The 26,639-nt window shown below is 44.9% G+C and overlaps 1 protein-coding gene across 1 annotated transcript in view; it reads left to right on the top strand.

Annotated features, from left to right (window-relative positions):
- Nucleotides 1-24,787, top strand: part of Pdilt (protein disulfide isomerase-like, testis expressed) — a 38,513-nt gene extending 13,726 nt beyond the window's left edge. Inside the window, exons 3-12 of the mRNA XM_005391126.1 lie at nucleotides 1,060-1,266; nucleotides 7,912-8,045; nucleotides 9,397-9,534; nucleotides 12,344-12,454; nucleotides 12,539-12,664; nucleotides 15,456-15,653; nucleotides 18,384-18,504; nucleotides 21,547-21,725; nucleotides 23,305-23,394; nucleotides 24,309-24,787. Coding sequence (XP_005391183.1) covers nucleotides 1,060-1,266; nucleotides 7,912-8,045; nucleotides 9,397-9,534; nucleotides 12,344-12,454; nucleotides 12,539-12,664; nucleotides 15,456-15,653; nucleotides 18,384-18,504; nucleotides 21,547-21,725; nucleotides 23,305-23,394; nucleotides 24,309-24,650 — 1,646 coding nt within the window. The 3' untranslated portion in view covers nucleotides 24,651-24,787. The remainder of the gene's footprint in view (nucleotides 1-1,059; nucleotides 1,267-7,911; nucleotides 8,046-9,396; nucleotides 9,535-12,343; nucleotides 12,455-12,538; nucleotides 12,665-15,455; nucleotides 15,654-18,383; nucleotides 18,505-21,546; nucleotides 21,726-23,304; nucleotides 23,395-24,308) is intronic.
- The last annotated feature ends 1,852 nt before the right edge of the window (nucleotides 24,788-26,639 follow it).

The following is a 26,639-nucleotide window of genomic DNA, read 5'->3' as shown; positions in this document are numbered from 1 at the left end:
GTTCTACATGCCAGTTCCTTACAGCTATTTCCTCGTACCTGTCTTACTGCCTCACAATCTGAGTGGCCAAGGAATCAGTGTCAGATCCCTTACGGAGAGTGTCAGACTGCTTCAGTGACCTCTCCTGCAAAGGGGTGAGCTCAGGAAGGTAGGGGAGCATGGTAGCGTGCCCCACTCCCATCTCCACACCTGGCCCTCTTTGCCTGAAGGAGCTCACTGCCTATTAGATACAGCTACAGGCAGCTGGAGGAACCTAATTCAGGTGGCTAGTTTCAGCACATTCCACCAGATGGCGCTCAGGATTTCCTTCACTCTGTTCTCTTTGCCCCTTGCCTAATTTCTGACCACAGAAATTTTACACCAGTAACAGCAGTAGTGACTGCAATGTATTGTGTGCTCACTGCATGCCAGGCATTAAGCTAAGTGTTTCACAGGCCTGGTGGAGACCTGAGAACCAGAACTCCGCAGCCAGCCCGAGTGGATTCATATCTAGGCTTTCTCACTGTCATAGGGCTTTGGGCAAGCAGATCACTTTGTTGTGCCTCCGTTTCTCCACCTATACACTTGAGAGGGTAATAATAACACCTGCCCTATAGGGTTATTGGGAAGAATAAATAACTCAATGTGCGTAAAACTCTAGAAAACAATAAGCACTGTGAACTGATTGCTACATAAATCTTGTCTGAATCTTGACAAGTCTGTGAAGGAGCCACTATGATAGTCCCCGTTTTAAAAGAGAGAAAAACAGAGCCCAGAGGGATGTAGCAGCCTGACATTGGATTGTTCCCAGTGTTACTGAACTGGAAGAGCCACAGTGCTCATCTCCCAAGTGGTCCTGTCGAGTTTCCGAAACTTACTCCTTAGCAGCAGGCACAGGAAAAGCCAGAGTTCTGGGGATGGATGTGGATGGGAAAGAAGGCTGGGCTAGGGGCTGGTGATTTAGCTCAGCGGCAAAGTGCCTGCCTGGCAAGTGCAAGGTCGTGAGTTCGGTTCTCGGTACCAGAGAAAAACCAAAAAAAAGAAGGCTGGGCTAGCCTTTCCTCCTGTTTGCTCTTTCAGACAACCCGTCCTCCAAGCAATCCAGGAACCTGGCGTCAGAGCTGGGCAAAGCTGTGAGGATGATGGGCAAGGGCAAGAATGGGATTGACTTCGGCAAAGTGGACATCATGGTGGAGAAGGAGCTTAAGCAGGAGTTTGACGTCAGGAAAGCTCCGGAGTTGAAGTTGTTTTTTGAGGGCAACAGGTCAGAGCCCATCAACTGCAAAGGTAATAGTGCTCAGTGTCACGTCACTTTCATGCTTACAGGAAGCCTGCTTGGCAGCCAGAGGCTCTGACCCACATGGGTTCTCCGGGATCCAGGCCCTTTCCACCTTCCTGGTGCCTGGGAGCTTTCTGCTCATTCCTGTGTTTAACCAGCATTTGGAGCCAGAAGTCTGGAGCTTAGCAGAGGTGGTGGTCATGGCCTGGAAGTGGCAGGCATTACTTCTATTCACAGTCCATTGACCAGAATTCTGTTATGTGGCCCCCTGTCAGCTGCAAGAGAAGCTGACAAACTTGTCCTTGATTTCCCCAAGGAAATGGGTTTTGGTGACCATACAGTTGCCTCTTCCACAGCTTGCATCTCAGCTGATGGGCCCTCGAAACACCAAGAGGTAGAGGATGGGGTGTATGGCTTATAAACTCCAGAGACCAGAGACTGAGTTCCTAATTCCACTCCTCATCCAAATCTTGCCCCTTAGAATGATCTGGGTGCCACCCCAGGCCACTAGGTAGCCAAAAGGAGACAAGGAGATGACAGAAAAAGAGGCTGGGACTAGGGTGCTACCAAACATTAATTTACATCATCATTCCTTTCATGTACTCAGCACCCATTTATTATCAACCTATCACGTGTTCCGACCTATCTTGATGTTGGGGCTATTTGGAGAATTTGATGTGTTTGTCTGGCATGTTTTAATTTTAAAAAGTTACATATAGGAATGCATAAATGGGTGGATGGATGGATAACAAACCTGATGAACACAAAACAGCCTAGCAGCCTCCTTGCTGTGCTGGTAGAATGTTCCCAGGTCTGACATATAGTAAACTTCCAACAGCCTTGATGGAGTGTTATTGCAAGAAGCTAAGGCGGGGGTGCCACCATATTCAACCCATCCCCACCTTCAGGGTGCCATACAGTTCTCAGAATGGGCACAAGGAGGGGCACGAGAAACACAGGACAAGTTCACTCAGGAACATGCTGCAAAAGGGGTAGTTGAATAATAGGCACCTAGCAGGCTTGTGGAGTCAGGGTGGGGGCAGGAGGAGACATGGGGTAAGAAAGAGATGGGAAATCCGTGTTGCTTCTCTTACTGCTGCATGCTGTGTAATGATTTTCGTAGTGAGGACCCACTGACCCCAAGCAAAGAGCCCCTATTTACCTTGTCCATATCTGTATCTGCCTGTGGAGTGGCTCAGGCATTGGCATGTCTTTCCTCCTGAGGGACAGGTGAATCCCGACTCCACGAGACCTGACTACCCCTTTTGCAGCATGTTCCTGAGTGAACCTGTCTTTTGTTTCTCATGCCCCCCCTTGTGCCCATTCTGAGAACTGCATGGCACCCTGAAGGTGGGGATGGGTTGCGTATGGTGGCACCCCCGCCTTAGCTTCTTGCAATAACACTCAATCAAGCCTGTTGGAAGTTTGCTATATGTCAGACCCAGGAACATTCTACTAGCACAGCAAGGAGGCTGCTAGGCTCTTCTGTGTTCATCAGTTTTGTCATCCATCCATCCATCCATCCATCCATGTACTGTCTGACTGCTCAGGCCACAAAATGACCATGTGGCCACTTTCAGACTGTGAGTGAGGTTGCAGAGAAGGTCCTCAAGTCCTCTTGAGTCCCCCAAACCTAACCCTGGGACTTTCCTTGCTGTGCAGGAAGTTTCATTGTCACCTCCCCTGACCACCACCAGCTCAGGAAGCCTGACCCACTCAGTGCTCCTGCACTCCCATGGTTCTCTGTCACTTCCTCAGATGGCATATGTCCCTCTCTGTCTGCTGAGAGCACCGTGGAGGAAGGGACCCCTCTCACTTGCATTTCCAGGTCCAGTGAAGAGCTGCAGGAGTCGGCAGCACACTCCTTTGAATCCATATCCTTGCTACTATCTGAGTAACAACCACTTCCTCTTGTCCTGCCTCAGTTTCCTTATCTGTGAAATGAGGATGGTGAAAATATCTGCCTCCTAGGACTGCTGGGAAGCTGATACAATGCTAGCAAGACACAGGGCAGATCACATCTCTGCAGCATGCACTGTGCTCCAAGCCCTTCTCCTACTTCACAACAATCAGGTGTAGAAAGTGCTTTTATAGGTGGAGAAACAGAGGCACAGAAAGGGAGAATAACTGCCTGAAAGCATACCAGCTAATAAGCAGTGGAATCAGCAAAAGTTTTCTTCAAAGAACCAGGTAGCAAGTATTTTAGGCCTTACGAGTAAGAAAATCTGTGTGACAACTACACATTCTGCTGATACAGTGTGTAAACAGCCACCTGTCAACGAATGAGCATAATTGTGTTGCAATAAAGTTTTATTCATAAAATCAAACATGGGGCCATCAAGCTGGCTCTAGTTTGTTGAGCCCTGCTCTACATTCTTTGTACTTTAAATAAATGGCAGATAAGTTTATTATTAACAAACTGTTAGTTTCTTGACTCTAGTCCAGGGCTTAGAGAAATTAGGTTCTGATAAGTTTTTGAGTTTGAAGAGGATGGAATTGCAAGGTCTCACCACAGGTAGAAGTAGGTAAGGGACTAGCTCATATTCTGCTGAGCTTTCTTACCTCCCTCTTTGTCAGAATTACTCCAAACCACAGAAAGAGCCAAGGCTGGGACGCAGGATACCCGGATTTTAGGATAAACACTAGCTGCAGGAACTAGTACAAGCCTTGTAGATCTGGACTTTCAATGTCTCATTTTCTGGACAGAATGAATAATTTCAGTTCTTCCTCCATCACAGGGCTCCTCTGAGCTCAAAGAGGAGACAGTACTGTGCATATCAACTTCCATGCAACTTCTACAAAATAACCCCCGTTTGTGGCAAGCGGGATTTAATCGTTGCTGGGTCAAAGCCCATTCTTGTCTGATCTCCAAGGATCCATCATGAAAAGACTTGTTCTTACCCCCTATCCCAAAGGGAGGGAAACATGATGATTGCCTCAGGGCCTTTGTTAATGAAGCATTCACAGCTCGTTCCTGGAAATGTGCAGCCAAGTGTGGCCCCAGTCAATCATTGACAGAGTATTCACACCTCGGTTGTCACTGTGTCCTCTGGCTCAGGGCCAAGTGCCAGGGGAGGCACTGTGCCCTGCAAAGGCAGTGCTCCAGCTGCAGGCACTCAGCAATAAGCCATGGAGAAGTTCACAGTACTTCATCCCCCTGAAATCTAGAGGAGAAAATGGAACCCACACATCCCAGAGAAGATGGCCTAAGATCCATTTCTCTGAAGCTGGCTCATCAGATGATTCATTCACTTCATTCATTCATCCCAGAGTGATTTCTTGAACACCTAGTATATGCCAGGGATTCTAGGAGCTATGGGAGCTTATATTCAATAAGTTAGCAAAAAAGTTACAATAATAATTTCAGAAAGTTATTGACACAATGAAGAGAATAGAATGCACCGTATGACAAAGACTAGGGTCAGGAGAGAGTGGAGAACCTGAGTAAGCAGAAGAAGCTGCACCACAAGAGCTAAGGGAGGGAGGCCAGCTGAGGAGGCCAGTGATTCCAAACCTGGTGTGCTAGAAGGTGGACGGGGACAGCTTGGAGCAATGGTTCTAAAGACCTGAAGCTTAAAGAAAGTTGAGGAGTTTCTGCACCTTTTCTATATGTTCAGAATTTCTAAATTAATTCCTTTTATGGAACTTACAACATAATTTTGGTGGGAAAATGTCTCTAAGAGAAACAATTTGTTTTCCTGTGTGTGTTTTTTTCCTAAAGATAACTAGGAGCATTGTGGACATAGACTCAACTTTGGGGTTGGATTTTCAGAAGATAAGGGGCATCAGCGGGATGGGTACTAAGGTCTGAGCTACATAAAGCCTCCTCCTTCCTTGCTGTCTCCTGGAGGCACCATGTCATCCTCAGGGGAACTTCTGTAGGCTGGCTCACCATTGCTTTTTATTTTATTTATTTATTTTTATTTTTTGGTACTGGAATTGAACTCAAGGTCTTGTGCTTGCCAGGCAGATGCTGTGGCACTGAGCTATATCCCTGGCTCACCATTGCTTTTTAAATGGTCTTATTTGTATCTACTGAAGCTGAGCATGGCACCTGCTCTGTGCAGAAATTCTGCTCCTGTCTCATCTACCCAATGGAATGACATTCAATGTGCCCCAGTGCTGTAGCCAAGGTTTGCAAGGGAATAGATTTAATATAGGACACATAATTTATAGGATTATTTTATAATATTCACCTGAAAAGTCAAATGCAGAAGAACGTAGGAGATCTGTCCATATGCCAAAGACCCAAAGAATCGAGCTGAGGGCCTAGTCCCATGCAATGTCCTGCATGAGTCTATCTGAAGACCTAAAGCCCATGGCAATGTGCTCTACAAGTCCAGCTGGAGGCCTAGAGCCCACGACAATGTCTCATGCAAGTCCGTATCAAGGATCTGCACTGAGAAGGTCCAAAGGTCAGTGTTCAAAACTAGAAAGTCTGCTCCAGTGGGGTGAAGGATCTGGGCCAGCAGGCAGAGGGATCTGCACTGGAACCAGGAAGCAATGCTCAGAGTAAGGACCAGAGCTCCCCAGAAGAGAACCGCAGCCATCCACAGCAGCATTGAGGTCCCAAGCTCCTCTGATGATGAGAACAACTGAGTTCATATCAGGAAAACCAGCGCAACAATCTTCTGCAGGAGAATCAGCAGCACACTATCTTCCTCTCCAGTTCTCCTTTTATGCTGTTGGCAACTGTCCTCAGGTGGGCCTCCCACACCCAAAACCATGTTGACTCAGTTCAGCTGGATGTTTCAAGTTGACCGTTAGTTAATCCACCACACCCAGAGACAAGTATGAGAATTTGTTTACAATGGCCCCGACCCAGAAACAACTCAATGCTCATCAACAGAGGATAGAAAGTGAATTGGGAAATACCCAATGGAATACTATGCAGCAGTGGAAATCCATCTTCAAGCACATGAACAATGGGGATATAGCTCACAAAGTAGCAAATCCAGACTCAAAAGCACATGTGACATGTCTCCATTTATGTGGAGTTAAAGTATAGGCAGTCAGATACAGGCTGTTAGAAGTAGCTTCCCCTGGGTGGGCTTGGGGAGGGTTGGGTGGAGACACAGCAGAGAGTTCTGGGGGACCCGTAACGTTCTGTTTCTTGATTTGGGTGGCTGTTGTGTAGATGTATTTGTTTTGTGAGAATTCATCAAATTTATACAGTGTCATTTGGGTGCCTTTCTGCATGTAAACATATTTTATTGTAAGATTTTTTGAAGGCTTGATATTCTTGGGAATTGTAAGCAAGAATACTGAAAGCAGAGCCTTTTGCAGTTGATCCAGCTGTTCAAGGTCCCCAAATCAAACCCCATGCAGTGATTTGCCCTGATGCGGGGCCATTGCACATGCTCTTGGCTCTATCAGGAAGTCTTTTACTCTTTTTTTACTGCTTCATGGTTAACTCTAGTGCGTCAATCAGTTTTCAGCTCATACGTTATTTCCTCCAGAAAGCTCTCTAGGTCAGATGTCTTTGTTCGAAGCTCATAGAACTTTGCATTGGGTGGAATCATAGGTCTGTTTGTGTAGTTACTGGGTGATTGTCTTCCCCCACAGAACGAGTGCTGCAAAGAAGCGTGATATGTTTGTTTCTGCCCGCCATTACACCCCAGGAGTAAGGAGGGCACTGGTATTTACCTAACATAATAGGCACTTAATGCATCTTTGACAAATAAGGGAATAAATGGATGAATGAATAAAGATCTGTGGATGTATCTAAACTATTCACAAGTATTCCTTTACCTCATAAATTCATTTAAGATATTCCATTCTGTTCTATAGTTGATATTGATATAAATTGGTATGTTATAAAATTTTAATGTACATTACTTTGTCATGTGAAATTGATTCTTTTAGGAAACATATGCCCATCTGCATATGACCCTGTGTACATTCTGGTGCACTGCTTTTGTCTTCTCAGACATAGCATATGTGTTTCTAGTTTTACAAGGTAAGACTTTTGTCTGCTTGGCATTTTTCACACCACAGACAAGAAATAAAAGTCAAGATACACGATCTTAGAGGTAGTTGGATCTTGGCTGGGGAGTTGGTCTCACAGAGGGATAATAAAATTTTCCCAAGGTCACAGAGGTATATTTCTATTTCAAAGACATAAATCCATTCACCTGTCACCTTGGAAGGTACAAAAGAAATGAAGGTTGGGACTGTTTTCTCTCCTAGGTTTGACACCTGAGTTCACTAGTTGATTTGCTACCCAAAAGTTGAATCTTGGTTTCCTGATCTGTAAAATGGGCAGAGTAAGACTATCTGTCCCACAAAGTTGTCATGAAGTTCGGTACCAGGAACCGAACTCACAGCCTTGCGCTTGCCAGGCAGGGGCTGTGCCTCTGAGCTAAATCCCCAGCCCCTATGAAGTTTTAATACAAGTCAGCTAAACATATTCAGCCCAATGTCTGGCTCCTGGAGAGAGCTCAGTGACATTTATCTGCTGCTATGTTCATACTTTGGAACCTGGGGGAGAAACTGACCTTGTCCTTCAATAGGTGGGAACCCAAGACAAGTTTGGGGAAGATAAGTCTTGTTTCAGTTCAGGAGAATCTCTGTCTCTCTCTCTCTCTGTCTCTCTCTCTGTCTCTCTGTTTCTCTGTCTCTGTCTCTCTGTCTCTCCCTCTCTCTCCCTCCAGGAGTGGTTGAATCTGCAGCCTTGGTGGTTTGGTTGAGAAGACAAATTAGCCAGAAAGCATTTTTGTTCAACGAAAGCCGGCAGCTGGTAGATTTTGTGAACTCCAGGCCTGTGGTCATCATTGGCTTCTTCCAGGTACTAAGGTCAAGAGGCGGGAGGTGACTATTCAACCAGTGAGCACGTTGTGTCTGGGAGGGGTGACCTGAGGTACCTCTGTCACCAGTGCTATCCCGTGCCCGATGTCCCTCATGCACTGGGCTGATTTTCTGGGGGTCTCAATGATTCGAGTGGAAGAAGACAGGATGGAAGCAGAAGGGTAGAAGGTGGGAGATAGAAAGATGAAAGGAATGGAAGGAAGAAAGAGGAAATTGACATACTTATATTTAGTTGGTTTTAATAGCAAGACTGATCTTTTGGGGAGTCCATTTAGAACATCACAGAATAAAGGGAGATCATTGTTTTCTACTTTAAGAGACATTGTTTTCTGATTCTGACATTCTTGGACCAGGGCAGCCTTCACCCCTAACATCTTTCCACCCCTGGTCCATTCTTTGCCATCTACCTCCACACAACTAAAACCTGTAACAGTTCACCAACACACACCCACCTGCAAACACACCAACTCTCATCAGGGGTGTAGTGGGGAAGACCTTTGGGAATGAACATAAAATCTTGGATATAATTATGAAATTTTTCATGACAGCTTTCTATTGCTTTTATTTTATATATCTATAAATCATTTGAAAATTGGTTTTGCTTCTAGAAAATGAATTTCTGATGCATCTTAACTCATTTACTTTAATTTTCTTCTTTTATTTTGTCTTTTTGACATAGACTTTCACTATGCAGTTCGGGCTGGCCTTGAATTCACTTTGTGTAGCCCAGGCTGGCCTCAAACTCTCAGTGATACTCCCGCCTCAGCCTCCTGAGTGCCCAGCCTCATTTACTTTAAATTGATGACTTTTCTCCATCTCACAGTAGAAGTCAGAGCTTTGGCACTGTGTTCACACACGTGAAGTGTATGTGCCTCTTGTCCTTCCCCTTCTTTGAGAGTGTTTTTTGGCCAAATTTAATTTCAAACAAAAATTGAAGAATGAAGTCTGAAACTCTAGCCATCTATCATGCTGTCGACATGTGGCATCATGTGAGATCAAATCAATGGCTTCTTCTGAAAGCATTTAAGGAATTAATATTAAAAATTCTCAATCCACAGGTTGGAATAGCCTTTATCTTAATAAATGGGAAAGATGGAGACAACCAGTTCTCTCCACTGATATCTAAAGATTTGCCTGCTTGGCTTTAGTCATAGCCAGAGCAGCTTTCTAGGCATAAAATATCCACAAAAAGGAAATAGATGACCCAGGAAAACTTTTCTGGAACTTGGAAAAAGTGAGAGGACAGATTAGCCACCACTTCCACCTTCCACTCAAATAAGCCAAACATTTGTGTTTTCTACCAAAGCCTTACAAAACGTTTTCCCAAACAGGATTTGGAGGAAGAAGTAGCCGAAACGTTCTATGACGTGATCAAAGACTTTCCTGAGCTTACATTTGGAGTGGTGGAGATAAAAAATACCTTTGGACGTTTCCATGTGGTCCTTGACAGTGTCCTGGTATTTAAAAAGGTAGGACTGTGACCCACTTGCTGTGGGGGTTCTGTGGTTCTAAGCAGGGGAGTGTATGGGCTTTTGGTACAAACTGGGGCTAGTTCAATTTTGTCAAGTCGCATTTTCCTGGTGTTTCTCTGGCTTTTCTAGCCACTGGCTATTGGAACCCCCCTACTTCTCTTTTTCTTTTTCTTATACCAGGGACTTTACATACTCAGCGTTTTAATTTTTTATTTTGAGACAGGGTCTTGCCAAGTTACTAAGTTGCCTGGGTTGGGCTTGAATTTGTGATTTTCCTGCCTCATCCTCCCAGAGTGCTAGAATTACAGACAGGTACCATCATGCCTGGCTTTTCCTCCTTTTTGTAATCAGTGAGGGGAGCTCACTGTGGCTCAATCTCATGCACTTGTTTTCCCTTCTGGCTCATGCTTCCCCATCTATCCACAGCAAGTACCATCCATAACCCATGTCCACACACATCCATCTCCAGCTGTCATTTCTAGACCTTGATAGCAGCACCAGCTGCATCCACATGGCTCAGAGTCATAATCTCCTCTCCAAGTGCTCGCCAGGGTTATTGCTCCCTCAGTGCATGGCACCACCACCTTTCCCCCCTAGATAAGCAAGCCAGGAAACCCAGGTGACATCCTAATGTTAGCTCCTTCGCTGTCCCTTCGCCGTCCCCCAGTCCTATTGATTCTCTATCGGAAACACCCCTTGAATGCATCCATTTATCACCACATCTGCTGCAATCATCCTGGATCAAGTGCCCATCATCTCCCATAGCCTATTGTGTTAACTACCTAACTCTGGTCCTTTAGGTAGCAATCTTTCCACAATTCAAATCTGGTGATCACATCTCTCCTCCTCTCTGAAAGCTCTGCAATGTCTTTCTGTTATTGGGTTAAAGACTTAAATCCTTAATGAGCTCCACAAGGCCTTTCTCATCCTGAGTTCACTGAGTTTCATTCTTTCTCCTGTCTCCAGGGTCTAGACCTAAGCTAGCCAATATGGCAGCCACTGGTCACATGTGACCACTTAAATTAAAATTAATTAAATCAAAGCTTTTGCTCCTCAGTCACACTAGCCACATTGCAAGAGCTCCATAGCCAGATGGGGCTAGTGGCCATTGTATTGGACAGCGCAGATGTACAAAGCATTCTGTCATCTAAAAGTGTCTATTAAACATTCTAGACACCATGGTATGGCTCCTGGAATGTGCCTTATTCCTACACCACACATAGCTATGTCACTTGCAGATGCAACTAAGAGAGGTTAATGACTTTTCCAAGGCCACACATGGGATAGATCGAATGATGCCCAGACCTACTTGACTTTCAGAGAAAGCCACAGTCTGTTTTTATCCTGGGATCATGGAAATCACTGAGTCATTAAATGGGGAAATAAAAGAGTCTGATTTGTGTTTTGGGGTAGGACAGCATAGAGTCTAGAAATAGACCCAGACACATATAGAAACTTGGTGTGTGAGCAAGATGGTTCTTTAGACCGATGGGAACATATGTGTTATTGAACAAATGGTGTTAAGATAATTAGATAGTCATGTGAGGAAAAGGCAAACTGAAACAGTCTCCATATATCATGCCTTACACCAAATTACATTCCAGACTGAGCTCATTGGAAGAGCCCATGTGGAGCATGCTTGAGAACCTGTGTTCCACCCCTAGCAACATTAAAAAAACCTGGCTCCACCTTTCCCTAGTTTAATCTTGGACAAGTCACTTCTCTCTGCCTCAGTTTCCTCATGTGTAAAGCCAGGGAAATAATAGACAGTTCAATGGGATGTTATGAGGATTACATAAATTAATGCAGTGATTGGAATAATGTGAGTGCTCTAATTAGTTTTATCAGACTGTTATGGCCAGTAAAAAGTTGAGACTGTATCTAGAGGACAGTTTGGGACTATGACATAGGTAAGCAAGAAAAGCATGACATAATTAGCTGTGTGTCCTAACAGCATCATTCTGGCTGGAATCATGTCAGGCATGGCTTGGGGGCATGCAAGGGGAGAAGTGGGAAGGTCAGTGGGAGACCATGGCTGGAGGTCCAGAGGACAAGTTTGGATCAAGGTGCCACGGGTGGAGAGGAAGAGGAGATGGAGTAGAAAGGAGGTGATAGCTGCTGATTCTCCTGCCCCTACAGACTTCCATCCGGGGCTACAAGGAATCATGTCATGCCCTGTGTTAGTCTAGAACTTCCAGTGAGATAGTTACCAGGAAGAATTAGATAAGCAAAAAATATTTATTAGGGAAAAAGCCTCAGAGGGAAAACAAAGAGATGGGGAAGACTCAGAGATCCATTAGATCACAATGAAGGTCTGAGCCTCTGGAAGGAAGGGAGGAAGGGAGGAGAGAGGAGGAGAAGGGAGAAGAGGGAGGAAGGTTGGATGGAAGAGACTTTGATGCCAGTGCAATGCTAAGAATGTTCATTGGAGTTGCCTGTCTGAATAGTCTGAATCTCCTGGGAATGGGTTTTTCTCAGTGTCCCTGATGCCCTCCGCCACCGAGTAGCAGTAGCATGTGAGAGACTGCTCAGTCTCAGCAGGAAAAGTTTGATGGATTTCAGATCACAACAGCTGAGGCTGTCACTCAGTTATGCTGCCTGTCGTAATAGATCTGAGGTTTGCACAGTTACCACATGTCCATATTCCACCCACAGGCTAATCTGCTCGGTTATTCATATTCATTAAGTACCTGGCTTATGTGTTACACCTGACACAATGCCTTGTTGTTTTTCTTTTATCCAAGGGGAAAATCATGCTATTTATATTTATTAACTGCCCTCCAATGATTTTCTTCTTTCCCTCAAGGGGAAAGTCGTGAACCGCCAAGAGCTTATTAATGACAGTACCTACAAGCAGGACATCAGTGGAGTCATAAGAAAGCACCTGACAGACTTTGTGATTGAATATAACACTCAGGTCTGTGGGCAAAATGTTCCCGGAAGAAGGTTAGGTGGGGTGGCTGTGTGTGCTTGGGATGACATGTTTCCCTTGTAATTTCAGAATAAGGAGATGATTTATCAAATGAACGTTTTAAATCACATGCTGCTGTTTGTCTCCAGGAAGTCTGAGTTACATAGAGGCATAATTAAGCATTATAAATTGGCCTCCACGGAATTCCAGAACAAGGTTTGTAGAACGTGCCATTGCTCTCTGAGATTCTTGGATGGGGACCAAAGACACGCAGACCGTGAGACCATTTGCCTGCCCTGCTTATTATAAATTAAGCCAGGAAGGGTTCGCATCTATATATGCACACCTATTTCCTCATTTGCATGTTGATATTATTTACTGTTTAGTTCACGTCTGCTTGTTTCTTTCTTCTCTTCCTCTTTTGCCAAACCCGTGCTTCTTCACTCATCTTTGAAATAAGTCTGCTATGGGAGCATGGTGATTTGGCTGTTTTTTTGATGGGTCACCCTCCACTAACAGTGGGTGACTGCAGTATGGTAGCTTTTGGCTTAGAGGTGAAGGGGAAAGAAGATCATTCCTGCTGGAGGTCAAGAAATCTGCAAAGCCTGAAAATATTATAAAGCAGCACAGATTATCTGGCAAGTAATTGCTGAGATGTTGGACTTTGAAATTACACAGACCTGCTGGGTGTGGTGGTGCACAGCTGTAATCGCAGCACTCGGGAGGCTGAGGCAGGAGGATCATTGTGAGTTCAAGACCATCCTGAGCTACAAAGTGAGCTCAAGGCCAACCTGAACTACATAGTGGGACCCTGTCTCAAAAAGACAAAAAAAAAAAAAGTGAAATTACACAGACTCAAACTCATATTCTCTTCCGCTTATAAGATATATTTTATTAAACGAGCTTCTTCATCTCTAGCCTCAATGAGGAGTTGTAATACGAATTGTGAAGTCTAGGCCAAGTGTGGTGGTGCACACCTACAATCCTAGCACTCTGGGGGGCTGCAGTAGGAGTATCACAAGTTTGAGTCCAGCCTGGAGAATTTAGGGATTAAGCCTTAAAATAAAAAATAAAACTAATAAGGGCTGAAAATGTAACTTTGTGCAAAGGCCTTGTGTTCTATCTCTAGTACTGAAAAAAAGGGAAGTCTACACGATGTAAAGCTAAAGCAGTGAGCAAATATCCAATGCATGGCGCTTATCCTTACCGAATCCTCTATCGTTAGTAGAAAGAAGTCAGTTTCTTCTAAGCTCTATGCCTACACTTCATGTCTTACTGCCTTACTGCCAGCTGGACTATGGGCAATGCTTATTCATTTTCTGTGTTTTTAATAAGACATATAATGAAGGTAAGCTTTTTTCACTTCACAAAAATATTCTGAAATTAAACAAAACATTTAAAAACTTTACAACCGAAAACAAACACAGGATAAAGTCACTAGTGTGTGGGCATATTTATTGCTCATACTACCTCCCACCTAATAAATTTCCAGAAAGATGATTATAACCACAAAAAATGCCTTTTGTAAACAATTTCAATTTTACACTTTGTAATTTTGATGTAATTAAATTGCTTGAGATCTGACTGCTTCTGCTTTATTTTTCCTATGTTACTGTCATCAATATTTAGCCATATTTTCTTTCAGGCTTTTTTTTTTAAATTTGAGGGTCTAAGTTCTTGTTGCCCTTATTGGGCTTCTCAAATGCCATTGACTGAGCCAAGGATAAACCGCTGAACTAATATTGTTCCAATAGCCAGCATTGCCATGTCTGACTATATTTTTGCCCGCAGTATGTAGCTGAAGGCAATACTTGTTTGAAGTCTGCTAGAATGACATAAGCAACTGGCTTTGTTCTTCAAGGTCCTCTGAGGACCTAGAAGAGTGGCATATTGTGGGAGCCTTCATCTTTTGATGGATGGACAGTCTGAAAATATCTGACACCAGGTGTCTGCAGGGGCCTCTAAATTGTCTACCCACTTCTACTCTTACTTTTCTTCCACACCCAGGGTGACCTTTTAAAAATGATCGTCATGTCACTGTCTGGCTTACTTTCCTTCACTGGCTTCTTGTTATGCTTAAACCAAACTCAAGCTCTTTCCTGGACCTCTGACCTCACCTTTGACAGCCTCTGACCTCATTTCCCGGGACTCCTTGCCGCATGGTGCTGGAGCCACATGGCCTTTCCTGGCTTTTCCTAGGACACTGGGCCTTTATTGTTTTGCTGCTAGACCTCTGCATCCAGAGTTTCTGTTCCCTAGATCCCCATTCCTTGACTTGTTTATCATCCAGCTCTCAGCTAAAATGTCGTCTCCTTCCATTCTTCTCTGATCACCCTGACTTTACCAAACCCCTGGTTCCCCTCATCTGTGTGCTCTATCCTATTGCCCTTTTCTGTTGTCTTAGTGTCCTTTATTTTCGAATCACTTATTATCCACTTTCACCACTAGAGTATAAGCTCTATGAAGGCAAGGATTTTGTCTGCTTTGGGCAGTGTTGTATCCCCAGGGCTTAGTACAATGTCTAGTCATAGTAGCCACTATGTATATTTACTGCATGAATAATTGAATGAAAACATGGGTTTCCTTGGTAGAATAATTTTGAATAAAAACAAGAATTGGCATGCACTGGACATTTTCTATTTGCCCATCATGGGATAATATATTTTGCTGGTTAATTGTCACAAGCCTGTAAGGTAGGTACTATTCTAATCATGATTTAATAGATAAGTAAACTGAGGCGCAGAATTAGGATAATAGCTCAGAGCTTCCTGACTTCATGAAGTTGTGAGGATGTGCACAGCATGAGAAGCTGAAGCCAGGCTGGCGGCTGCTGCCTATCTGTGTACTCACTGTTGGATTGCACCTGCCAGACAGAAGGCAGCCTGTATTAAGTCCTTCATAGGGGCTCCAGGGCCCCCCTATTACCTTCCATTAGCACACAGCTTCCTACTAACTTCTCTCCTTGGTAAAATGCCTGGAGAGACGACAAGTCTGTTTGCTTTGGCAGATCCTTTTCATTGTTGTGGATGTGGATGAACGCAGAAACAGATACGTCTCAGAGTATTTCCAGGTCACAAAGTTCAGTGTCCCATCTGTTCAAATCCTCAATTTGAGCTCTGATGCCCGGTACAAGATGCCCTCGGACGAGATAACCTATGCAAACCTCAAGATATTTGGCAGCAGCTTCCTGAATAGAACTGCCAAGGTAAGCCTGTCCTCACGTAAATTTTCTCTGGAACTTCAAAATCTTGTTTCATGGAACTTCGATGGCTTTGGTCACCTGAATTAAAAGGCAGAATCAAGGTCAACTTCATGGCTCAGTGGGAGGAAATTCTTTCTCCTTCTCCATCTTGAATCCATCCAAATGATGAGCTATCCTGAGCCTGTAATCCCATCGTGAATTCTTCACTTGTAAAGCGAATTTTGAAGAGGACAGCAGGCACACTAGATGGATGACTTATCCTTTGGAAGGAGGCTCTTGCCTTCCTTACAGCCACTGGAGATGGCCTTGGGAAGATGCCCTTGACCCAAGGGTAGATGCTTGCTTTGGGGAGGGCAAGGGAGTGGAATGCAGACAGCAATCAGGATGTAGCCTCAAAGGTTTCAGGGACCTTGCAGTTGAGTGAAGATAGAATGGGGTCTACGCTATCATCATGGGGGAGAGCCTCAGAAAGAATCATGTGACTCAGCATCTGGAACTATTTATTTGGCACTTGCTCAATGCTCAACTACACTGCTGGGGAAGGGACAGCACATTATTTATTTTCCAAACCAGGATACCTTTGAGAGTAGAGGGGACATTCTTCAAGAACATTATGGAAGGGCAGGAGTAAATGGGGGATTTTCCAGTGAACCGTATGTCTATGGTCATCTTGCCTCTGCGTATTTTCGTGACCTCTTTCCCTTTCCCTGAGGACACTGCTTTCCCTGCAACCTTCTCAGTGGAAGCTGCACTTCTTCTACGTCCATTATCACAGGCCATATGGAAAGCTGGTGTCCTTCTTGCCACTTCCAAACCCATTTCTTTTCCTTTCACTTTGAAAACCCAGATTCTTTAGATCCAACATAACTGGACTTTAGAAGACTTGTTGTGTATCCCTTTGTTGCTGTCCTTTGACCACCTCCTCTTAGGATTTAAACTTCTGATTGTTGTCTTTTCCTCCTCAGAGAAGAAGAGATCCTAAGCTCTCTCCTCCAATAATTGGTGGGCCCAGCCAGTCCCAGCCACCAGCTCTCTTGGCTACAGCCTAGAGATGGCAGCCCCTCCAAATGCCTAATTGCAAGCTTCCTATCCTTTCAGATCCTACCCATGGTACACACACTTCTATAGTTCTTCATCCTTCTCATGGCCTCCAGTCTCCTGATCCCATTTCCAGTCTCCTTAGCGTCTTCCTCCATGAGTGTGGAGTTCATGGCGCCTCACTGCAGTAACTCCATTACCCCCTGCCCCTTCCACCTCCTCTGTTCTCTGTAGTGCTCAGCAGGCAAAAGGCCACCTCTAGCAGATCCAAACTAACTTCGCTATACTTTAAGGCCTATACTGGGGAAAGAGAATATCACCATGAGCTTGGATGACTTCACGGAGGCACAAACCACACTACCTTCCAGATGCAAAAACACCACAGCAGATTTCTATAAATTTCTTGATCCCTGAGTCTATTTATATTCCTATCCCATTTTTAATTTACTCGGCCTGTCTATCACCAAGAAGAGAGAAGTCTGCATACTGGGGTCTCCTCATTTGCCATCCCTGTTATGCACCCACTGGAGGAAACTTTAAGTCCTTTCTAAAAGCTAAGGTGGGGATAGAGGAAAAGCTAGTGAGCTTGGCAGAGGCCAGCCAGCAAGGGCTTTATAAGCATATTAAAAATTTGGCATCCTAATAACAGTGAAAAGACAGATTTCCATGGTGAAAACAGGGCTCTGCTTGCAGAAAATAAAGATGTAGAGAAGATTAGGGGGAAACACAGGGAGGTAATTTCAGTGATCCAGAAGAGAGAAGAGAGTCACCTGCAGTAGGTGGCGACCCAGCAAATAGAAAGAAGGGTGTGGAGTCAAGAGACATCCAGGAGGTGACGGTTACAAAGAAGAGCGTGGTCTAAGATTTCCAACACATCCTCAAAACAAAAGCAAGAGCTGAATTCATTGCTTTATTCATCTGCAAAGCATTTATTGAGGTATGTAGAAGCAGCAGATATTCAATGATGAGAGAAGAAAAAAGTCCCTTCAGACATTCCATCTAGAGGAGTTGAGACACATTAATCAGATAACTAGAAAAACAGAACTTTATCCTTTACATAAGGACAATCATCCAGTGTATTGGAGAATCAAGAGTGTTTTCCCTTGAGGTCATTCTGAAGGATCAAGTTCCAGTTAACTAGACAAAGAAAGGCGGGGAAGATTGGGGCAGGCCTTCCAGGCAGAGGGGACAGCATAAACAAAGTCTATGGGTGGGAAAAATGTCAGTCCTTGGGGCCAAGTGAAGAAAGGAAAGGGATGGCTACAGAAAGGAAAGGGATGAATGGTGATGAACTTGGAGAAGCCAATAGCAACCAGCATGATAAGGGTGTCCTAGGTCAAGCAAATGATCTTGGTCTTGATTCTCGAGTAATTGGGGTCACCTATTTTTTTTAAACTACCGTAGTTAAGATGTGAAAGACATGAGCTCTGCTCTCGTCTAAGAATCCTATGAATCATGTACTTGAGAGCTCTAATGCAGTCCAGGGCTCTTCTTCCTCCTGAGGGTCTGAGTCCAATATGTCGGGACAATCCGGGGCTGACATTAAGCTTGTGATCCATCTCAGTATTTCAGACTCTTTCCCAAAAGCTCTCATGAAAATACAAGAGAAAGACTTTCATGGTTCCCATCAGGGTAGGAGCCCCAGTTTTGAGTGCCTTTCTGGACATTGCTAGACATCTTAACTTTGCTTCCTAGAAACATCAATCCAGTGAAGAGATTTCAAAATATTGGGACCAAGGTCTAGTGAAGCAGCTCGTGGGGAAGAACTTCAACATAGTCGTCTTTGACAAGGAAAGGGATGTGTTCGTGATGTTCTGTGAGTACTTCCACAGAGGCAAGGGCAGGCCAGGGGCCTCAACATTACTTTTCAAAGGTTATTCATGAATTCTTGGGCACTTCAGTCTCCAGAACCCATCAACACACCAAACTAAAGATCAAGACACCCGCAGAGCTTGGATCAAGACACTGTGAGCACTCCTGCAATCCATCATTCTTGGAGGTTGAGGCAGGAGAGTTGCAAGTCGGAGCCCAGTCTGGGCAACTTAGTGAGACTCTGTCTCAAGATAAAAAAGTTTAAACAGGGCAAAGGAGATAGCTCAGTGTGAAAGCCCTGGGTTCAACCCCTAGTACTGAAAAAAAAAAAAAATGATGCTATCAGCTACAATGCAACTCTGTTCCCTGAAATCTAAATCTTGAATGTATGGGATGCTTTCTACATAATCCAGGCCTGTAACTCTCTGCAACAATATTAATATTATTAATGCCCATGGCTAACTGACTGGATGCCTCCTGCTAAGCCATTGCACAGTTGTCTCACTTAATCCTCAGTCATGTTTTTGGAAGTAGCTATTATCCCACGCATTTACGGAGGACTAGGGCGGTGGAGGAATTTCTCCAGTACCACACAGCTGATAAGTGCTGGAGCTGGAGTTCGAATGTAGGCAGTCTGATTCACACTGCTGTCCAGAACTCTCCTACTTTTGGGTTCTGTATGACTTACCCAAATGGCCCATATTTGGGCAGGGACCCAAACCCTTCATGTAAGGGATTTAGCATAGTGCCTAGCATGTTGGAAACACTTGAGAAATGACAACTATTATTGTTTTTTTTATCCCTGTCATTATAATTATTTCAGTGTTCACCTAAGACCTATTGTCCTTCCCACAGTTTCTGGTTCACACATGAGAACCAAAGCCCAATGCCTCCTGTCTCGCTGTGGGATGCAGGAGAGGGGGCTCTAAAGTTGCTTTAGGCATCTTTTATTTTAACAGGCAGAGTTGCCATTGAATGAGTACTGGCAGTGATCCAGGCAGGAGTGGGTGTAAGGGGGTAGCCACAAGCCTGTGAAGAAGGTATGGGTCATCCCCACAATATAAGTCAGGGAGTTCAGGCTCAGAGAGGTTCTTTCTCTTATCCCAAGTCACCAGTAAGTAGCAAGGCCAAAAGTTGAGAAAACACTCTATTTTTTTTTGTCATGGATAGATTGCACGAAGCAGGCCTTTTACAGTCATACTCAGATGAACTCTTGTCTACCGAGGGAGATGTCTGAGGTCTGTGTAGGCAAGTCACTGCAACCTGCTGGCTTTAAACAAAGGGCTGGGCGCAGCCTTTTGTATGTCTCTGACACTGGGAGTTCACAGAACATCCATCTGGTTCTGATCAAAGACAAAGGTAACTTCGTTTTCTTGGAAGCAGGACTGTCAAACTGGCCCCCTGGAGCTGCAGCCATTGTGTCTCCTCCTATACCACCCCAGGACCTGCTGGATTCCAGGGGCCCTAGGGTGCTATCGGCAAGAGAGCAATCATGGAGGCCCTTGGATTGTAAACGGGCAGGGATTTGTGCAAAGGTAGAGTATGGGGCATTGAGGCCGTGCCCTGCAGCGAGGCAGAGGCTGAGCTCGGCTTCCTTGGGTTGGAAAGGTGCTGGAGGCCAGGAGGCTGCCACATTCAAAGACCCAGGAATGTCCCCAAGAAAGTCCTGTGGTCCCTTTCCAGGGGCAGCTGTGTGTGCCATAGTTTTGGGCATATCTGCTTGCTTCTTGGTATGTTCTCCTCCAAGGGACTGAAATGTTTCATTATTTTATGTTATGTTACATTTGTAGTATGATGGTAACAAGTCAACGCATCTTATCTTCAAATCTTATTTCCTCTGCTAATTGTTGGATGACCTTGGGCAAGTAGGTTAACCCACACTGGAAAACCCCTGGGGCAAGTAGTTTAACTTCCATTGGAAAACCCCTGGGCTATCACACACATACCCACACACACACACACACACACATACACTTGTAGTCAAGGTTTACAAGGGAATAGATTTAACACAGGACACAAAATTTATAGGATTATTTTATAATATTCACTCAAAAAGTCAAATGCAGAAGAGTGCAAGAGATCGGTCCACACCCTAGAGACCTAAAAAATCCAGCTGAGGGTCTGGATCCCACGGCAAAGTCCTGTGCAGGTCCAGCTGAAGACCTAGAACCCGTGGCAGTGTCCTCCAACTGGAGGCCTAGAGCCTGTGACAATGTCTTATGCAAGTCTATATCAAGGATCTGCACTGGGAAGGCCCAAAGGTCAGGGGTGGAAGCTAGAAAGTCTGCGCCAGTAGAATGAAGGTTCTGTGCCAGCAGGCTGAGGGATCTGCCCTGGAGCCAGGAATTGATACTCATAGTAAGGACCAGAGTTCCTCCGAAAAGTACCACAGCCATCCTCAGAGACAGTGTGGACCCAACCTCGTCCAACAGTGAGAACAGCTGAGTTCACATCAGGAAAGTCAGTGTGACAAGCTTCCCCAGGAGACTCACCGGCACACCATCTTCCTCTCTAGTTCTCCTTTTATGCTGTTGGCAACAATCTGCAGGTGGGCCTTCTATCCCAGAACCACACTGATTCAGTTTAGCTGGATGTTATAAGATAACCATTAGTTAACACACACACACACACACACACACACACACACACACACACACACGCGCTCATAGTCAATTCTTTCTCTAGCTGCCTCTTACAGTGCTGGGATTGAACCCAGGGCCTTTGTACAGAACTACAGTCTGTACTTATTTATTGCATATTTTAAGATAGGATCTCACTAAGTTGCTAAGGGGACTTACACATGGAATATGCCTACCTGAGCCTCCCAGAGTGCTGGGATCACAGGCATGTGCCACCATACCCAGCTTTCTTTCCAGTTTATTTAGTAGTGATCATGAACTATAATTAAAATGTAAATTGACCTAATATATGAATAAAAGAAGGTGAGTATAATTTGCAAAGCAACCTCGCCATAAGAACACAGAGATGGTGCTTATGGAGTGGCATTGGCTTTCAGAGTCCCCTGAGCAAGACCCTTCTCTTCCAGATGCACCCTGGTCTGAGAAGTGTTTGGTGCTGTTCCCACTGCTGGAGGAGCTGGGAAGGAAGTATCAAAACCACTCCACAGTCACCATTGCCAGGATTGACATCACAGCCAATGATATCCAGCTGATGAACCCAGACTACTACCCATTCTTCAGGCTTTTCCCCACTGACTCTGAACAGGTGGGAACTCTTGGAGCTCACAATTAAAAGCATTGTGACATTATCATAGGGGATTTGGTTTCTCCCTATCACCAGCTCTGCCTTCTAATGAACCAGCTTCATTGTCATCTCCAGTCTCCTGTATGCTGTCTTGTTCAAGTTCAAAGATTATTTTTCAGTAGCTTCCATTAAAGCACTAAGACTCACTATACATAATTGCACACAACTTAGGTTAGTCATGCATTCCCAACCCATGCATTGTGGCCAGGTGGATGTGGATGTGGATGTTTTGATTGGTCTTAGGTGACATGGTTCCCACTAGGGAGAGAGCTCCCCCATCTACATGGAATGAAGTGGGGGCAATGTTCATGGGAAGACTGGGGAAAGGGAGAATGTGTGCTAGAGACAATCACGCCTCTCTCACCCTGGGAATTACTTATTGACCAACCCTACCAATGTTGATGGGACATACTCTCTAGGCCACTTAGGCATGTGGAGGACAGTGTCAACCAAAGAAGCATGAGCCAAAGTCCCTGCTCCTGAGAAAAGTGTAGGGGAGAAGTCATCATAGCACATGGGTCCAACTCTAAATGTGATGGGAATGAAGGGGAAGGGCAGGCGTGGGAGGGCAGATATGGTCCAAGTCTTCATGCCCTCCTGAGACTCTGCAGCATGGAAAGCATTTACATCAGATTGAAAGAATGGCTTCAAAGCATAGGTAGGAAATGGAGTGTGAACAGAGGCAGGCAGGAGGAGGCCACAGCACTGTGGCGACGCCAGCCGCCTGGTGCAGAAGATGTGTGTGGAGAGGTCATGGCGAATGAGGCTGAGTCACCCATTTTAAATGATCTAAAAATGAGTTTAGACAACCAAGTGGGCAATACATGGCTTCTTAATCTTCCCAACACCAAAAAATGAAAGGAAACCTTGATGACTGACCATCAACCATGTGCTAGGTTCTTTATAAAGTAACAGCTGTTTTGCATGGACATGGTGGCCTGGGCACCTGTGGTTTCAGCTACTTGGGAAGGAGGATTGAGGCAGGAGGATTGCTTAAATCCAGGAATTCGAAGCCAACCCAGGGAACATAGCGAGATGTCATCTCAAACATATAGACATACATACATGCATACTTAACTATTCTTATTATAGTACTCTGGTAATAATACTAATAATAATGGCAAAAGCATATAGTACTACTGTGAGCAGAGCCCTATTTTAAGCGCTTTTGATATATTAGTTTATTTCATATTTATAACAACACCATAACATAGTACTGTTATTAACTGTATATTACAGACAAGGAAACCGAATCAGAGAGGTTCCTCAAGCAAGTCACACTAATGAGTAAAGCAGTGTGGGTTAAAGCCAGGGGGATAGCTTTAGAGTCCATGCTGAGAACCACAACATTACAAACCTATGGTAGAAAAATACTTAGTATCTTATTTTATGGTCGTGAAAATGAGGCTCAGAGAGGCTAAGAATCTGCCCCAAATACTCAGGTGGCCAAGAATTCAACCCTGGGCTGATCTGTGCTGCAACCTATGAGTGACTTGCAGGAAGAGGCTCTTTTCCTAACCATGTTCTGTCTCCTTCCCAGGCTGTACCGTATACAGGAGAACACAGCATGAAGGGCATTTCTGACTTCCTGGAGAGCCAAGTCAAGATTAGGATGGAAGATGAGGATGAGGTAGGGCTAAAGGCCCCATGCTGAGCTACTCTCTCCGTCACAGAGTTGCCAGGAACTCAATGGACTAGAAATGCGTGTGCTAAGAGTTCCATGATATGGTGTCTGGAGACTGTTGAGGATGGATGGACAACTATCCAGTTTGTGTGGCTTTACTAGTAACTTTCATTTTCAGGGCATTTACTAAGAAATGGCAGGCAGAAATACCAGGAATGGCAAGGTCCTAAGGTAACGCCCAGCAGCTAAGGCTGCGGCCTGTTGGTCCACTTTCCTGAGCTGGCAAGCAGATGCCTTGGAATTCTGCTCTCTCCTGATGGGTGGAACCACGATCCCTTCTTCCCCCTAACTGTGCCTCAGTGAGACTATCTTCTGGTGCTATCTGGATTTCTGCCACAAATATCAACTCTGTCCTCTCTATTTAAGCAACAGTGGAAATTTATCCCACACGACTGGTAGAACATCAGACATGGGTGGATGCAGAAGCTCAGATTTGCTTTCTGTCTTCTCATCTCTGGTTTCTTCTAAGTGCCTTCATTCTCAGGTAGTCGTTTCCCCAAAGCTCCAAACCAACAACCTCCCAGCTAAGAAAACAAAACACCACCACTGAGTATCTTAGTATGGGTCTTGGGTGGGGGCCTCGTTAGCTGAGCCTGGGCCACCGATTGGCCACCTGCCCAATCCTAGAGTTAGGAGTTGGCAGCCACACCTGTGGATTTAGAGTAAGAGAAAGGTGATTCTCCAAAGATCCTCTTACCACAAGGCAAGGGTGGATCTTTTGTATCTATGAGGATGCTCAAGCCAAAGATTGATTCCCACTGGGCACATTGAGAAGAGCCTTGCAGTCACCATCACAATTATCAATTCATTTCTTTATCCTCTTTCCCCTCCCTCTCTTCTTTCCATCTTTTCTTTAAAAGCTATTGTCCATTGAGCAAAAGGAAACGGTAGAAGAGAAGGTGTTAGTTGGAGAAAAGGAACGAACTTCCGTGGAACCAGAGTTACCTGGGCAGCAGTTGCCTGAGCAGCAGTTCCCTGAGCTGGAGAACGTGACCAAAGTGAAGGTGTTGGTGGAAGAGCCGCCCACACAGGAGAACGTGACCAAGCTGGAAGTGGCAGTGCAAGAGCTGCCTGAGCAGGAGGATGTGATCAAGGTGGAGGCTCCGATGGGACAGAAGAAAAGATCTGAGAAGGACAAGGCAGCTAAGCCGAAAAGACCTCCAAGACAAGAGAAGAAATTCAAAGTCAAAGAAGAACTTTAGCTTCTCCAAAGCCAGGAGGGAAGGGGCCCATGTTTCAGGTCCTGATATAATTATTGAGTGGATCTATTCCGATAATCTTATCCCCCATTGTGGTGGGGTAGGTGGGGGCTGGGGAATAAATCCCCTGAATATGTTTGGTCCTGTTTTACTCATTACCTCTTTCTCCAGTGGGTGCTGCCTTAGGAGAGCTGTCTGGCCTGGAATTCAGCCACAGCTGCAGGGGTTTTTACACACTCATTCATCTAACTCTTCAACACCATCAGAGAAGGATTCTTTATCCCCACTTGCAGATGCGGAAACTGAGGTACAGAGAGATTAAACAACTGGTCAGAATCCTCCTGCTAGAAAGCTATTGAACTAGATCCCACACAATAGCACTCTAGAGGTGGGATTAGTGCTTGACCACTGTGGGTTCCAGGGATTAGTGCTTTACCACTGTGGATATCACCTTCTACCAGGTGGGGTGGGGGCCCTGAGTTCATCTAAAGGAAGTGAACTGATTGGCTGATGCTGAGTTTTGCTATGATGAGAGAGAGATCCAGCTCCAAACCTGTCCACAGACTTCTGTATCACAGTAAATGACGCTCATTCAAGAAGTCATGCCAGGATCATCCTCCATGGTCTTCCTTTCAGGACTATAAACAAGACCTACTAATTCACGTGACTCTACCCACTTCCCTCCATCTCCACTGACAGCCACTCATCATTTCCCAGCTACAGAAGTCTCATAATTGAGCTCTCTCCTGCCACTCTATACTTCCCCTTATCCCATAAGAATACTCCATACTCATACAATGGCTGGAGGAATCTTTTAAAAAGCCATACAGTATTATCACAGCTTATACCCTTATCCCGTTTCAACCCTGTAGTGGCAAATTTACTGCTCATAAGATGAAATCCAGTCTGCTCACCATGTCTACAAGGTTCTGAAATTCCTAGCCCTGCAGGTACCTTCTCCTCCTCCCTCCCTCCCTCTTACCTTCTGCAGTCTAGCAACCCTTCTGGTCTGTTTGAACAAACCAAATGCTCTCTGTCCTCCTGACTGTTCCCTCTGCATAAATGCCCTCCCTTCAGAGTAAACTCACCCAGATCTTCACACAGATGTGTTTCTCATCATTTAGATCTCTGCTCAAATGTTACTATGTTGAGGAGGCCCTCCTGCACACTAATATTTAAAAGCATCTTATTATTTTGTTGTGCAATTGTATAGTGCCTGGTTCCCCCACTATCTGTTTTCTTCCTTACTGTACTCCTAATGACTAGGACTCTGGTTGGTTCACAGTTGGTGCTCAATAAATGTCCGTGGACCAAATGAAACCACATCAGGCAGCACCCTTTGTCTGAGAGATACATGGCTTCATGATCATCCCAAGAGGCAGGGGTAAGGACAACATCTCCAGGTCCACGCTGGACTTAGGATTAGTTTTCCAATGTTGCTCTGAAAATTTAAGACAAATTTCATTGCTTAAAATGACATAGATTTGTTCATAAAAGTCTGGGGACAAGAAAGCAAAAATCAGTGTCACCGGCTAAATTAAAGTGTCACCATGACTACTCCCTTCTGGAAGAATCCTTGTCCTTTTCTAGCTCCTGGGGACTGCCTGTATTTCTTGTCTTGTAGTTTCTCCCTGGACTCACTCTGAGCTTTGGCTTTCTCTCTGACTCTGACTCTCCCTGCATCCTTTTTATAAGCACCACTGTGGCTCATCCAATCTGCCTGGATAGCCTCTCCATCTTCAGATGCTCAGCTTATTCATAACTGCACAGTCCCTTTTGTCCAGGAAGGCAGTGTTTACAGGTTCCAGGGATTAGGATGTGGACATCTGAGGTCATTAGTCATCGTTCCGTACACTGCTGATTCGTGTCATTTGTTCTAGCCAGGTAGTAATAGAACTTCTCAGGAAAAGGAGGAAAGGGTATTATTTTAGCCACTGTGTTTTCAGGAGACTATCTGGGTCTCTGTACTTCTTACCTGTCACCTAAGGCAAA

Source organism: Chinchilla lanigera, unplaced genomic scaffold (assembly GCF_000276665.1).
Source record: "Chinchilla lanigera isolate Chin_1 unplaced genomic scaffold, ChiLan1.0 scaffold00041, whole genome shotgun sequence".
Taxonomy (NCBI): Eukaryota; Metazoa; Chordata; class Mammalia; order Rodentia; family Chinchillidae; genus Chinchilla; species Chinchilla lanigera.
The sequence above is the reverse complement of the archived record's forward strand: the minus strand, read 5'-3'. Positions and strand labels throughout refer to the sequence as shown.